The sequence below is a fragment of the Styela clava genome, chromosome 5 (genome assembly GCF_964204865.1).
Source record: "Styela clava chromosome 5, kaStyClav1.hap1.2, whole genome shotgun sequence".
Taxonomy (NCBI): domain Eukaryota; kingdom Metazoa; phylum Chordata; class Ascidiacea; order Stolidobranchia; family Styelidae; genus Styela; species Styela clava.
The window spans coordinates 18,591,175-18,607,788 of record NC_135254.1 but is presented as its reverse complement, the minus strand read 5'-3'; the positions used below and the strand labels follow the sequence as shown (position 1 = coordinate 18,607,788).

At 34.8% G+C, this 16,614-nt stretch overlaps 1 protein-coding gene across 5 annotated transcripts in view; it reads right to left on the bottom strand.

Moving 5' to 3' along the window:
- LOC120344323 (voltage-dependent P/Q-type calcium channel subunit alpha-1A-like) overlaps positions 1–16,614 on the bottom strand; it is an 83,328-nt gene that overhangs the window by 56,946 nt on the left and 9,768 nt on the right. For all 5 annotated transcript variants that reach the window (XM_078113110.1, XM_078113112.1, XM_078113108.1 and 2 more), the window contains exon 4: positions 13,249–13,496. In XM_078113110.1, the coding sequence (XP_077969236.1) occupies positions 13,249–13,496 (248 nt within the window). The remainder of the gene's footprint in view (positions 1–13,248; positions 13,497–16,614) is intronic.

Sequence of the window (16,614 nt, the reverse complement as noted above, 5' to 3'; positions counted from 1 at the left end):
AATGAAATATCTCTAGCCTAATTGAAAATGGTACTAAATGTGCGAAGAACAGTGTCAAGTATTGCTATATTTCAGCGTTAGTAGTCGACGGTATGAAAACAAACGTATATGAACAAAGGAGCTAAATCTGGATGATAAGCGTGTGATCATTAATGTTAATTTAAACTGGATTATATGGCAATTTATGAACTTTTCGGCATTTTACTTTATACTTAATTGGCACATAATAGTCGACAATACATCGCAGTTAAAATCGAAGAGAGGATATAAAGTGTCAGTAATTATTATTGTCAATCGCAACATTGCGAGTTTAATTACCCAATTTACATCGTAATCAGGGACATCTGGGATAAACAAAATACAAACGAATGCCCGGCAATGCCACTGACTATATCGACTAACAGGGGAATAAGAGACGGCATGATGAGAGAAATGTAACACCTGCCGAAATGCCAAGTGTGCCGGGATCGATATTGTGAAATCCAACACACGAGCGACAGTCGTACGAAAAAGTCGCTAATTATACAATGAACGTTTTTACTCATTGGTAACCTTCACGATGCCCTGTGTCACAATTTAACACATAGCGAAAATGATATACTCAATGAATATATCAGTTGACAATAAAACTTCAGTGAAGTGAAAATTGAGGAAAAATCGGTGAATTCATTGGTAAATAACTGTAATTATTGTCACTCGTCCGAGTGGGATCGTGTAATAGTATATTACTCTAACATATAGATCCAGAACGGTTTCCAGAAACAACGGTAAAGAGAATTTACCCAATCGAATAACTGTAAATTGTAATTAAATTTATTTATTTTTACTACAGTGATGGGGCAGTGTATGGGATGACCTATCAAAAATTCATGAGTTTGAATGTAATATATATTTTCCCCATATTAGTCCAGATGGTCATCGTCGGCGTTTTGGTTTAAGGTAGGTAACACTAGATCAAGTATGGTATGTTGTGTAACGTAATATGCAAATTAGTTGGGTCTCGCTAGCAATATACAAGATAAATAAGATGAAACGATTTTAAACGCGTTCAGTCGAAGGATTAATAAAAGATAAAACGTATTTAAGTACTAAATTATTGAACTGTTTTCAAACGCGGAGGAAATTGACTTGTTATAGCCATATGTAATTGACAAAATGCGTATTAAAAATGTTGAAAACACTGCGTGATATATCAGCAGTAAATGATAATAAACACATACTTCCCTACATCCATCAGATTTTAGAACAAATTGTAAAATATTGGTTTTATTCTGTAATTTTCCCTCCGCTATATCTAAAGTAAGGTTGACATAAATTAGGTTGGGTTGATGCCAAACTATATGTTGTTCAAGAAAATATTAAAATAGTTGTGTGTCAATAACAGCATAACAGATTATCGGATAACTACAAGTTTTTTTTTCGTTTTGCCAATTAAAGTGTAATATTATATAATAAAAATCTACATTTTTCGACGCCCCAGAAGTGTGTGTACCACAATGATTTTGTTCGCCTACTTTACATCAAGTTGTGTATGGGGACTGAAACCTATGGGCAGGGGGTATATTCACCTGGCTAACACAGACAGTCACCGAACTCGTAATAGAACCAAAATAAGGGAAATCGGAATAAAATTATGGCCTAACCCTAACCTGGTACACACACTAAGGGAGTGCTCATTTTTCCACTTCAATTATTGTACAACGATGAACATCTACATAAATCATAACAATTGGAAATAGAGACATGTACATAAACCCAACCGCCGTTTGAAACGCAGGAGTCTGTATTTTAAAATCTCCATAAGTTTGAAAAAACTATTTAAAATATTGACCATAAATAACCTAAACCAGAATTATGAAAGTAATTACTTATAATAATATTTATATGTGCCGCCGTGTGAACTTCAAAACTAAAAATTTCATAAAGATTAGTTATGAAGATACGTGCATAGACGATAAACCTAAGGCAATCAGATATAACCAAGTTATAGTATGACACGGCATAGTATATTTCGTTTTTAAGAATATGGGGTATTCATTTAGACTTATAAAAGATACTGATATGGAACAATTTGTCTGGTATTTATTTTATCACACAACGGGTAATGAGGAGAAAAACATCTTCGAATCTGACCCTAAAATAATGCGACCAACGTGATAGCGACTGAGATATGTTTTGTCAAAAAAAATTGGAGTAAGTAAATGGGCATTCACGCAAAGTTTCAAAAATCAGTTTGGTACAAGATGGCAATGAAAGATTGAAATGAACGAATCACCGGTAAAGCGAATTCTCCTGAATACTGTACCAGAATGTGCCAGTACTGCATGCTGTTTGCATAAAGTTAAATCGACGTCATTTTGATTTCAATCTAGTAAGACTTTGAGTGACTATGACAGATGCTTGTTCAGATGGAATTATATCAGCACCTTAGAAACTTGTAAGATGACGAAAGCTAAGTAATAAACTACGAGTCTAACGAGAGTTTGCTATTTTGTTTCTAAATACAATTGATCTCATCTTACAAAGTATTCCTGTGACACAGATCAAACGGCGTCAGAATGACTTTGAATATCATACACCTTTTCTTACCACCAAACTAACATCATATCAAGCAGACCTTTCAAACACTTACATAAGCAATGTTTTACGTTTTCACTAAATATAATCTATTTTTTCACATCAGCTTTATAGATAAGTTTGAAACATAAACGATAAGGGCTCTCGTAATTGTTATTATTTCACTCTTTTTCTACCTCGATTATGATAACTTGACACACATATATATATATATAATATGATGAAATTTAAAAATTTTCCACTGAAGGCAAACATATACATATATACTAATATAACAATACTAGACGACAAAATAATGCATTTTTAGAGAATGAATGAAAATGACAAGATGTAACTCCCATCTGACAATTAATAATCGATCACGCTCGGTCTTCTTTATGTATTTGACAATGAAAAAACAATTGAGCAAGGTTGGGTGATTGAAAAACTATGTGTTTTATGGCAATGATATGTGCGGCCAAAGGTAAGTTAATTATCAGCTCCCAAAGCTTCAATATTGCTTGTTATTTACGTAATTAAATTTGTTAGCACATCGCAGCAGGTTGAATAAAGGTTTACTCCCTCCAGTGGAGTGAGTGTTTACCGGCGATAGAACGAACATGAAATGCTGTAGAATATGAGACCCTTGAGTTATCCCAGAAAACTTTACGTTAACGGAACACTACTCATGCGCACTCAATTGTGAGTAAATACCCCAGCCGTATAAGTCAAAATACCACTATAAATCGCAATTAGTGAGCTGACTCGTATGCAAAGTAACTTTCGTACTCGTCACCACAACTTCCGTGCTACAATGCTTGTTTCAAACGTTTTAGGGTTAGACCATAATTTCATTCCGATTTTCCTTATTTTAGTTCTATTCAGAGTTCGAGGACTGTCTGCGCCAAATAAATATACCCCTGCCCATAGGGTTCAGACCCTTTACACAACTTGATGTAAAATAGGCTAACAAAATTAGTTACCACCATGTTGGTACACACACTTGGAACGCCGAAAAAATGCATGGAACGAAAAAATTCATTCAACACATTAACCTCTGTTTGTGTATGATTGATTGTAAACGAAAGTTTCACTAATCTAGGACGCTTCGCACAAAAAATATGTTTTTTTCTGAAATATATTCCCAATGATCTGTGTTCTGATTTTTGGGGGTCACCCGGACATCTTATACAGTGTGAACATACGTTCCCCATGTTTTTCATCAATCGATATTCACCGAATCAGGTCGAAAGTTTGATAAAATACTTATAGTTTAATAGCGTTAATGTTATTTGGAAAAGTGAGGGATTATATCTGTAATAAGAAGGCGATTATTATTTCGAATAAAAGGATTTATTTGTATAATCGATGTTAATCCCTCAACATGACAAATTTGAAGGTGAATTCAAAAAAAAAAACTAGGACACTGTTATACATTGTGTAAACTACGTTAATAACAATAATTAAATAACAATTCGAATATACATAATATATATTTATGTTATAATATATATCTATAATAATAATGCAAATATGCTGTAGCCAAAATAAACCAGACTATTTACTGTTTTAAGAATATTGATGGCACACAAACACAAATGTAACGTTTCTGCACGGATTCATCCGACCGAGGTCAGACTTCTTCTGAAAAGCATAGCCTTTATATTTTACCTGTTGAAATACGCTGTTAGTGTGCAGCGAGATTCTCGAATCACACAGACTATTCATATACATATATATAATAAATATGCATCATAAGCCCCAGTAGTAAGAAAACAACATTTACCAATATCGCCGGCTTTCAAACAGATTAAAACTACTTAGGGTATTTCCTGTTCCTAAATACAAGTATAATGTTATAAAATCAAAACCGTTAAAATCAATATCATAATGCAACTATACATAATACCCCGCGGCTACCTAAAAAAATTCTGTTTTCGGTTTATAGAACCTATATTTCTAATATACTTTGTTTATAAATTTGTTACCAGTTTGTGCAAGGAACAGTTTATAATTTGTAACGCCTAATAGGAGTATGACCAAAATATTACTTGAAAAAATGATAGCCTTGATTCCCGTAGAAAACAATAAACCCGTTTTAACTCTAATACGTCTTCTAAAGTTTGCTACATGTTATTTACTTGTGGTTATTCTAAACCGTCGTACAAATGACTAATATATCACAGGGTGATCTAATAAAACAGAACACAAAATTTTTTTTAACCACGAAAGTCGGGACGATTTAGTAATATAGTACGCTTTGCGCGAAAATTATGTTCTCTCTAGAATATGTTCCAAATGACTTGAGTTCTGTCTTTTTGGGTCATCGTATAAGTTAATTGCAGATAAACATTCAACTCACGACGACTATGCTACCTGACACTATTACAAGTTTTGCATTAACCTGCGTCGCACACTCACGATGCACACTTATTAAAAAAAAAAATTAAAGTTTTTTTTTATGACAAGTCGCAATATATTTTACAGTATAAAAGTATAAAATGAAATTTCCATACGCAATTTTAATATTGTTTAAATCTGGAAAGGAGTTTCCAATTAAAATATTGACGACTTAACCAGCAAACAACAAATATACAAGGTCAGAACCGTTGCAACAATGAGTCGAATCAAGCTTAATCTCGCTATATTTTTTTTTATTGTTTTATTTATGGCCTACACCAGAGGGGATGCTTTGGGTGTCTATTATTATCTTCAAGCCAAGTTTGTCTTTACAATAGAAGAATTTGGTATTTTGAAGGTTATGTTGTTCCCAAGAAAAGAAGAAGTAGCAATATTTGAAACCGATACAGGCCGAAGCGAACATACATGACTTAACATCTACATGACTTGAAAGGGTGTTATGAACAAAATCTTTGTTTGTAAATTCCAAACCCAGGCTCAACCTTCGGCCACCTACTTCTCTAACGTCCATGGGAAATGCATAGTAATCATTATAATCTCAGAAATACTATTGATATGAATGGAATTAAAAACATTCATCACTAGCATCGCTATTGGTCAAATACTGGGCGTTTTCAGCAAATCCGAATTGTTTTGAATTTGTTCTGGAATCTGATTATAAACAGTACCGCGATATACGTGCTTAATTGGCCCATATTAAATAACAATGTCGGAATTTATATTCAGTAGTGGTATCATAATTCACAACGTGTTCCACAATTCACTGAATGTTTACCCAGAGTCGAGCTCATAGGCTATGACGTCACAAGCACAACCTTCGTAAATTTTGAGTTGTGAATCTACGTACTGGTATGTTTCTAAAACGTATTTAAAACCTTTTCCCCCAACAAAACTCCCACCATTAGCAGTTACTGATACATAGGAGATACAATGCGTTTTAAATGAGGGAAATGTTTCCGCATGGTCTAACCCAACTAATATGCCTCAACACACATTATTTACTGAAAATAAACCCGACAAATATGTCTCTAGTCTGTCCAGGACGTCAAAAATGTTTTGAAGTAAATCATTGGACTCTCTATGAATCTTTTTTCCAAATTGTAGTTGTTGTTGTTGTTATTGAGGTTTTTCTTGATGTTTGAAAAAAATCTCTTTTCTAATGAACCTATCGATTTCAAACAGTACAATAGTAACGCGAAGGCTACAATCGATTTAGTCAGGCGAAACGTTACACAATATAATTTGTGACACGTGATGCAAGGTTTTCAAACCAATTTCCAGGAAAAACATTGAAGTCAACAGTTATTTCTATTTCTAAATTGATTTATGAATATTTTTCTTAACCTTAGCAATTATAATAAATAATCCATATTTTGCTTGGAAAGCCTTCTCTGTTCAAATGTACTGGGTGCGTCACTTGTAATAGGGTCATACGGGTTCACCAAGAAATATAACTTTTGTTGAGTGTCCCAAAAAGCTATTTCAATTCTCGGATGTCATTCTCGAGGTCTTTTATCACCTTCAATGTTTCCGTTAAATTATGCATGCGGGCGTTAGAAACTGCTAACAATATGAAGTAACTATGAAAGATATTTATCCGTGAATGAAGATACTGGATCAGAACAAAACGAATTTATAAAGTAATAGGTTTATTATGGAACTGCTGTTTCGGTAGTAGGTTACGGATGGAACTCACGGGTATTGAAACAGTTTAGAAAATTAGTCGTTCGCAATCCAAATCATCAAACCGTCAATATTGTTGATAAATTTTAAAAGGTGTTGCCAAAATTTCATACAGTTTGTTGGTTAAAAATGTCTCAGAGATGACAAATATTGTATTCTGCTTATGAGCTAGTCATTTTTCAATTTTTGGTTGTTGAGTCTTAATCATTCTTGAGTCATACATGATAGCGCTTAATTTTCGACAGTTTTTGTCGTCGCTTTGTGGGCGAGATACTTGAAATTGATCGGGAGTAATCACATTAGCTATCAATAATTTAGTGTGATGGAATGCGACTCTACAATATTAAAACTATGCAGCAAATTAAACTGAAAAACGATTGTAAATGTATCATGTTGTTTTGTCGAAAAATCCATATAAATTATCTTCATTGTGTTTGTTGTAACGTAGTCCTCTTGGAACTGCAACTTTTCTGTCTACAGAAGGTAAAACATACCAAATAACTTAGAAATGCTGATAAAATTATTGTATTTTTCAACAGTATTATTGCTTACGTCAAAGGTTCCACATTGACAATAATTTGTGGGCACTATCAAAATGACAATTTCGCATTTTTTTTTGTTGGCCTTTCACTGAGAATCCATAACTATACCTTAACCGTTTCACTGGCAAAAAATTCAAGAATATTCCATCAGACCTGTTATATCATACCAGAAATTGCAAGAACAATTTGAGATGTCTTTACACTACAGCAAACGTAGGATGTTCACGTTACCGCTGGTAGGGTACAACTTTAACTACAAACAACATTCATGACTCTAAAATCCTAAACGGGACAGCTATTACCATTCATATTCCAATTTTGCAGGTTTTCGTGGTGACACCAACGAATTTAAAATCATCACATTTTGTGCGGCATCCATTTTTTCTTAATCAATAAAGTGAATTGAAAATATTTGAGGACGAGAAGTATTTCTCAAATATCTTTAAATCTATTTGCATTCTTGGAACGATGACGAAAATAATGGAATAAATTTTGGACACATGGTATAAACAACAGCGTGATTCAAGCCCTCATTATTTCTAGAAGATGAAGAGCAGAGTAAAAAGTAAGTTGATACCCTTCAATTTCGGTTGTTCTAATATTAGCCTATTATACATTGCTGGGAAACTAATCACCTAGAAAAATTCGAAAGAGTGATCGAAGCAACCCCAGTGCTATATCTCCCTCTAGCGGAGTTGTCCATCGTGCAGTGTAAAAGAATAAAACACTTTTACAAGTGCCATATCAAAAATTTAAGCCTTTTAATATATATATTGCTATATATTTATAGTAAAAAAAATTCTTACAATTTTCTCAATAAGAAAAAAGCAAGAGAACTCGGCTGATATATGTGGACAAGGTGAGCAAAACTAGATATTTTATCATCAATTCCCCGAAAATCATATGTGGTAACTTATCAGTATCCGTATCGGGAGACGAACAACTCGACTACGCGAACATCTCATCACATTTAACTCGTCTACCCAAGGTACTGGTAACGGTACAGGGACTGTCATAGATTTTCCAGGTCCCGTGACGATAATCAATTCTTCATGATCACGTGATCTGAGTCACTTCTGTATTACCTGATCAGGAATCGCAGTCCACCGTTCCCCATAAATAACTTCCCATTTATGTTAAGCACGAGATCCGCAGGCCGTACTGAGCACGAGATGGCTGATAGGCGTTCGCGGAACCGCCATAAAGTGCGCAAATTTTGATGACGTCATAGCACACAAAAAACGAATCCCATAAAGCAGGGTTACTCAAATAAAGGACCGCGGTCCGAATCCGGACCTTTGGAGTATTCAATTCGGACCACAGCTGCTTCTTGACTTTGAATATCACCGTTTCTTTTAATTTCACAAATGTGATGTAATGCATTTTGCATTTTTCGCTAAATCACTGAGAAAAAAACTGTCATAGCGATATAAGTTTCTCAGAGCATCTATTCACTTGTTTACTGCCTTAGCATTTGCTAAACAACAGGATGTCAATAGTGGCTTAAAAACCGAAGTTTTAGCGGCTGTTTGGATACATAATGTTTTTTTACAAGGCGGTAAACATTAAATTGTTTTGGGGCTTTGCATGCTATTTGTCAGCTTTTACTTGTAAGTTTGAAATTTAAAATAGAACAATTATCGATAACTTATATATATTGCTATTGGACACGTAGTCGACTAATGAACCGTTTTACTAAAATCATTGTGCTCTTGTATTTGGTCGAACGATACTCTTTTTTGCATAGTTAAAATATATTTTTAGGAATGACCGAACTGCGATGAATTTTGAATTTTGTGTACGGACCTTTGGTGAAAGTAGTTGAGTAGCCCTGTCATAGAGCTCACAGAAATATAAGAAATAAATAAAAGTTATAGCCTTCTAGCGAATAATACAATCTTTAACCATTGAAAAAGCAATTGGTCCAATAATTGAATAAAAAGGCAATTTTTTTCATAATGAAAGGAAGAAAAATTCCCAGAACAACAACAACATAATACCAAAACGATTCATGGTTCCGCCCCGCGTCCAACAAGGACAACAACAACATAATAACAAAACTATCCATAGGTCCACTCCTTATCCAATAATTTTTGTTACTAAGCATCCTATAGCAAAGTCTTACATGAATCACTGACTAAATAGTTAACCGTTAATTTTTGCGATTTTGATTAACCTATCGAATGCAATGAATCATATCAAAAAACTGGAAATTCAATGGAAATATCAAACAATCCAGGTTCTAATTTGGAATCTACAGGAAAGATTCACAAACAATGCTTATTCAAAAAGCTATGATTAAAAATAGCTTTAAGAGAAGTGATAAGGGAGAAGTTGAACGCTGATCAACTTAAGCGTCGTAATCAATAAACAGCTTTAATGACGGTAATATAACACCTTTCTTAAAATAATAATTCAAATTGTCATTACCGTTTGCGTAAATTTAGTACAGCGAAGTATAAATATAACAACAAAGTCAAAACCTGTAAACACAAAAAACAATGGCGATTCAGTAAAAGGCTTACATGAAAGATTTTGAGATAATAAATTTCGATTCGTGATCCAGAATTGTATGTAAACCTAGTCTCGAAATACCAGTATCAGTAATAAGTAGTTTATTTTTTCACCACACTGAAAAAACATTAAAACACAATAAGTTATGAAAAAGGCAATTCGGACTGAGGAGAGAAGCGAAAAAACAGTATTGATCATCGAGCAACTGCACCCTCAAAAAAGCCTCAAAGAAAATAATAATAAAAAAGTCCAATTATATACGTATTTGAAAAGAAAATACGTCAAGGTGACCTGGTAGACCCAGCAGTCGCACGTCTCAAACAAAAAATGACCCCGCCCACCAACAATCTAGGTAACCATGGAGATAGCAGTGTTAAGGCAGTAGTCTTGCAAGTGACTAGGGTCTGATAAAGAACATACCAAAGAAGAATTGTCCGAAACATGATTCATTAGTTGTGAAGGGCGGAGCAGGTACCAAAGGACGACAAACGCAATATATATACCTATAACTAGGTTTTTCTAGGTCTGTATAATAACAATAGGCAACATTTATCTACTAGGTCTGAGCTGTGTCAAGTACTTGGAAATGTAAGGAATTGAACTGTATTTTGTTATCTCTAGCATGTATCAGCATTCATATACAACGAGTTATCTGGTACACTGTATTCGCGTCATTCAGAGTGAAACCGATGAGAAACTTGGGGGGTGGTTGAACATCGTCGATTCGTCCCAGAACTGCTTCCATGCCATATAATCGTCACATGCTTTTCTCTCTTTTTTTTCGAGATAAATAATTATGTTCTATATAATTCCGATTCTAATTTCTAATTTGATTTCATATACCTGTTGTTTATATGGATGCGGGTATGAGAAATTGAAATGAATTCTATTTTGGAACATATCTTATCTGTACATTAAATCTAATTTTGCGAAACATAACAATTTATTTGAAATTATATAAAATTTTTGACACGTTGCCATGTTTTCAAATTCCTCACCACCATAGGCGAGTCCTTCTGTCATTGGAGCCTCAGGGTATTTTAGATATGAATATAAAAGCGTGTTCAGATGAAATATGGAACATATCAACAGCCAATTACCATGAAGTAATCTACCGCAGGTGGGCAGATCATAAACTTCCTAACCACACGAAAGAACGTAAAATGTTTTGAGATGGGTTAGTTAAATCATACGTGACGGACAACTGACAATGACGCATCATGATAACACCAAATTGATTTGAATGTATCATTTCGCGCTTGTTTACTCTAAACAAGATTCCAAGCATGACACCACTTTAAAGTTCGAAGGCTATTCGAGGTTCTTCTGACCAGTTTGGGGGCTTGTCATTAAACGCACAAACAAAATTTTCAGTTCAAAACATTCAAAATCATCACTTTATTTAATTAAATACCCAACTACACACCAAAACAGACACTCATATTTTTCAATGGAAAAAAGTCAGTACTCGAACTTCTGTTCGTGTATTACAGTACCCAAAAGTTTCAGTAATCTGGCAAGCTTTGCATAAAAGTTAAATTTTCTTTAAAATAGGTTCCAAAAAACTTGTTTTGGGGTAACGCTGTATATGATAAATGCTATTTAACTAATAAAGTCATTTAAAATTTATTCCGCATTAAACGTCAAATGATATATAAATTGTTCGAGTCACGTTCTGGGGTGTATTTATGGGCTTGGGACAGGTTTTAGTGGACCAAGGTTGAATAAAATGACATATTTAAGAGGTTTGATTGCGAAAAGTTATATTATATAAAATACCTAACTTATTTCATCCTTTTATAATTCGGTAGCGCGTATAATCGATAAAAATCAGAGACCCGTGGAAAATATTGGCAAAGGTTGTTTATACAAGACAAGACAACACGAAAACGCTTTCCTCATAGGATATATGAGCTGTATCCATCGGAACTTATTTAATAAATCAAGACTGAAAATATATAATTCAGAATTATATATGCCTCTTGGAAAAGTGTCAACCTTTTGACAGATTTAATACGTGGGATATTGAATAGGCAATAATGATAACAAATGTAGTTGACAATGGTCAGTAAAATCAACTCCCATCGGTGCTAGTAAGCATTACATTGAAAGTGAGGCTGCTACATTTTTTTTTTCATTATGACTTAACGATCCAGTCTGGTAACATGGTATTAGTTGAACGAAATTGAAAACTTATCACGAGTTTATATCTTTCAATCCGATTGTGGGTTTGAGACTGCGTGGTTTATATTTTAATGGTTAAACGTCATTATTTTTGAATATTGCCAATCGTGCCATGGTACAACATCTACCATTGTTCAAGTGTGAGTCATTATTACATCTCATGTTGGTACCCATACGTGGCCACGTTTCTGAATCAACTTTCAACCTCCGTTTTAAATACAAAATATTTACGGATTAAACTGATAAACGACAATATTAGCGATAATTCCGTTACAAATACAGCTATGATGGCGTCAAAAAGGCTGACTAAGAAGAAGCTACACAGCTCTCAAATCCCAAGTTATGGTGAGATCAATTAGAAAACTTGAGTATTATCTTATAATGACGGTTAAGTATAAAGTTCCCACAATTTCTTTTGAAGGCACATTGACTAAATCTGGAAATCTGGACAACATAAGCCTTATTGATTGACTTAATTTAAGCAGGTGTTTATCGTAGCTTCATGTCGCATTGTTTCATAAGTTAAAGTTTAAATGTCCATGACATAAGAAAGCAAACAGAAAATTGCTTGAAAACGTCTGAATCAATTTGATAATAATCTGTCTAATTAGCCTTCAGCTGTTAGGATCATAGCGAAACACCTTGTTTTGTTCATGATGGTCTGTCTACTGCAAGGGTGTGCAATTTGCGACCCGCGGGCCAAATCCAGCTCACAAGGAAAATTGTGCGGTGTCAATTTTAAATGTTGAGTTTTTTGGCGGAGAGAAACCCCCTTTAAACATTCCAAGGTCAGGTTGTCAGGTTCAATGGCAGACGTATTTAGCATTTTCATAATACTGGGTAGCCAGAGCTGACTAGCCTAACAATATCCCGCTGTGTTAGCACACGACTCTAAGGGCAACAACAGCTGGTACTATGGTCCATACAACATCGCTACTAAAACACTGATTTTTATTCCAATAACGAAGTTTACAGTTGTATATTTTATATGTAAATAAAAAAAGAACTAAATCTAGAAATCTTTTCGCGGGTCGGATGTAACGTTACCACGGACCAGCGGGCCGCAACTTGCCCAGGCGTGCCCTGGACTGTACTGGTGGAAGCTAGGGGGTGCATAACCCCGATTAAGAAGCACCGATATATAGCTAATAGGCTACCTGATCGTAGTACACATAAATCAACACAAAATTCCAACACTAAAAATATTATTATATACTAGAATAGGATAATAAAATCAAATTAGATCTTTGTTTCAGAAGGGACATCGCAGATACGAACTGACACCAAGTGGTCAATAGAATAAATTATAAAATCAACGCTGACAAAAGAAATAAAAATAAACACTCACTTATGCTTTTCGTGTACAGCGAGAATGTCTTTATATGATGGAGCTGCTTGTCCTCTTGTACGCCGGGTATATCCGGAACCGGATCCGGAAATATTGTTTCCAGGTAGATCCCTGTGGATCCGGGCGGTCCCATGTAGACTGAACAGAGACATACTGTCCTCGGTGTCGTCTGCGTTGCTGTGATAATGTGGTCCGGCAGCGAAATCGTCAAAGACGTCTCCACTGTGTGGAAGAGTTCCAAACGAGCTCTGTGAGGTAAAGTGACATTATATCCGATGAATTAAAAGCACTGTGCGGAAACAAAACAATGCACAAATTTTTTTTTCTCCCTCGGCATTGAACTACAAAATTACTTTTATCTTATTAAAAGCTATAGTGAAGTAGTTTAAAAACACAGTAAGAAATGTTACACAAACTCAATTACAATGTATATTTTGTCGGTTCCATGCACTGTTGGTGGAAGTCTCTGAACCCCGAATCGCGAGTCAAGTAGATATACGAGTAGATATGCGAGTCAAATAGGTCTAGAGTCGAGTACAATCGTTTATACATATAAAAAAAAAGGCCAAAACCATCTGCAATTAGTAATTAAATCAGACATTTTCACATAAACCATATTGACTCTTCCCCTAGCCCGGGGTTTCCCAAACTTTTTGGGCCGCGAACCCCTGTTTGCGAATCTCATTTTTGACGAACCCCCATCCTATGTCGTATCAATTTCTGTGCCTAGCCAACGAGAAAGGATGATGTTTCCGTTGACGAAATAAAACTCATGAAAGTCTGAATCAATACATACTAACATTAAATACTGATCGGCTAACGGCAATTTGATAAGGTTATGATCTATTTTTATATGTTTTAGACTCTTTTCATATCGTTGCGGAACCCAGTTTGGGAAAACTTGCCCTAGCCTAACTATACAATACACGTCATGCCCATTTACATGCTTCATTTCACTCCAAAATTATTCACGTAAATCAGGACAAAAAAAATCTACAGCGCTAATCATTTTAAAAAACTGAGTCTGTTTCATCTATATGATGACTTCCAGCTACGAAAAAAATCATATTAGCCTGACTGACAACTTTGCTTCATACACAGCATATGTCCTGAACTGTAAACTCATGGGTCCCCACGCAATGAGTGCAAGCATATTGTAGCCAGAATCAAAATAGCTTATTGAGTGGCTCAAACGCCTAACAGCAACTTTTATGAATTTTAATTTTCGGTAACATGTTGTCTTATCAAAGTCAGAACGGGCAGTTTACAACAACCTAGCACAACTAGTGATAAGAAAAGAAAAGTTACGAATAAATCACGAGACGGTTTTAGGTAGGAGTAGGATCTCATGTTCAAAAAAGCGATAGTAAAACCAGCGGATCAATCAGGGCTCATTTCAAATATTATTCACGATATACTACTTTAAAGCAGCGACTTTTGCATCCACAACCTCGCACTTCTACTATTACTAGAAGTTAGAGCCACAAATATTCAAGCTTCAACATGCTTGATACCTCATGAATACTTTTTGTTTAAAAAGTCATTACTTAGAAATCGGTGCATAGGCAAGATATTAGTATAAATATACACCGTAACAGCGAATTTGCCTATAAGGAAATTGTATTTCGCGAAAATTTGATGACACCGACCCCATACAACGACCGCAGCAGAATATATCCCAGTTTTGGATACCTCTTTCGTCCATTAGATATGATTACAAATAACATTATTACGCTGTTAGCAAATGGATACATATAGCCAAAAATTTGAGGGTATATTTGAACAGTAAGTGTCTGAACTCGAACATTAATTAGATATGGTTTCTATAGCGTGAGCGCTGTAAAACACAGTCCATATATCAAACATACTTGACTAATCATAATCCGGACTATGCTTTGTTAAAATTAGAGTCTAAATTCTGTATAAGATTGAATGCTTTCCAAAATATTTAAGGCTTCATTATTTATTTATTCTCTTTCTTTGTCGTTAATACATTCTAAAAGGCAACATAGGTCAGTGCCAGTAAAGACAACGTTTGTCTATTCTATTGACGACTGCTAACCAGGAAAAAATTCTAAAGATTGCCCTGGAGCTACCTAAACACGCTTAGGTAGAAAATTTATGCACAAATGTCATGACGGGGGATACAATTTATCTAACATTTATTGTATATGATGGTATGACGCAATGATATAATCTGTGTTATTGTCGTGCTTTATTTTTTGTTATTTCCCTAAAATAGAAAGATTGTCGTCATTTGACTGGGTGGTAGTTTTGATTGGTGGAAAGAAGTTGAATTTGCGGTTCAGAATTGTACGAGGATGATTCGAAATTCTCTCCTTATCCAATGCTCAAGTCTTACCAATACGACTAAATATTAAACATACAAAATGCAAACTTGAAGAACTGAGTTTTTTCGTCTTTTGCGGATTGCAACTTATTTATAAGACATTATTTTTTGCGACTTTTGCTCGACCAAGGTAATCTACTACTATCTAACGATATGTAAGGCGGGACAATTTTTGAATAGCCTGAATCTTACCAGTAGTCGTTGCCTACTAAATTTATGAAACCCTGAATAAAGTGATCGACATCGGATCCTAATCCGAGTTCAAGCGAACGCTTTCAACGCTAGGCCACTTAAAAGAATTACTCAATATAGCGAGTTTTTCTGGCCCTGTTTTTTGAACTCAGCATTTTTGTAACAACCAGTTTACCGAAACCGTCACTGCAGCTAGATTGTATAAATAATGAACGGTTCCATTACTTTTGAACCCATGACAATTGCACCTGCATACTATTGCACCTATGAAATTTTTTGTTTTGTTTTACGGATATTTGAACCCATACTAACCCTAACCAATGGGTTTTAGCACCCGCATATAGATTGAACCCGCGGATATACACACGGGTGCAAATGCACGTGGGATCAAATATACGGTCAACATAATGAACGATTAGATTAGATGGTAATAAACAAGTGAACATGAACACAGTTTTTACGTTAGAATTCGCAAGCGAATAACGTGTAGATTTTGTCAAATATTCGTATACGATTATGTTTAACATAAAAATATGGTCTGTTTTTAATTACTACATCTGATAAAATAGAGATATACATAGTTAACGCCTATTATTAAATATTATGTTATGTCAAAATGATTGTATGGTTTCAAATGAGGTACCAGAAAGATGTGATTAGATTGTGTATTGATCTCTAAGTCCACACTATTAATTTATTATGGGACTTTTTGTACACAATTGCTATGTATGATATTGCGTAACAACCTAGGAGTGTTGGAACGAGCAATTGGCGAGGTTGGGGTGAATTATACGACAACGGAAGAAATTCAACAGCGACATCTA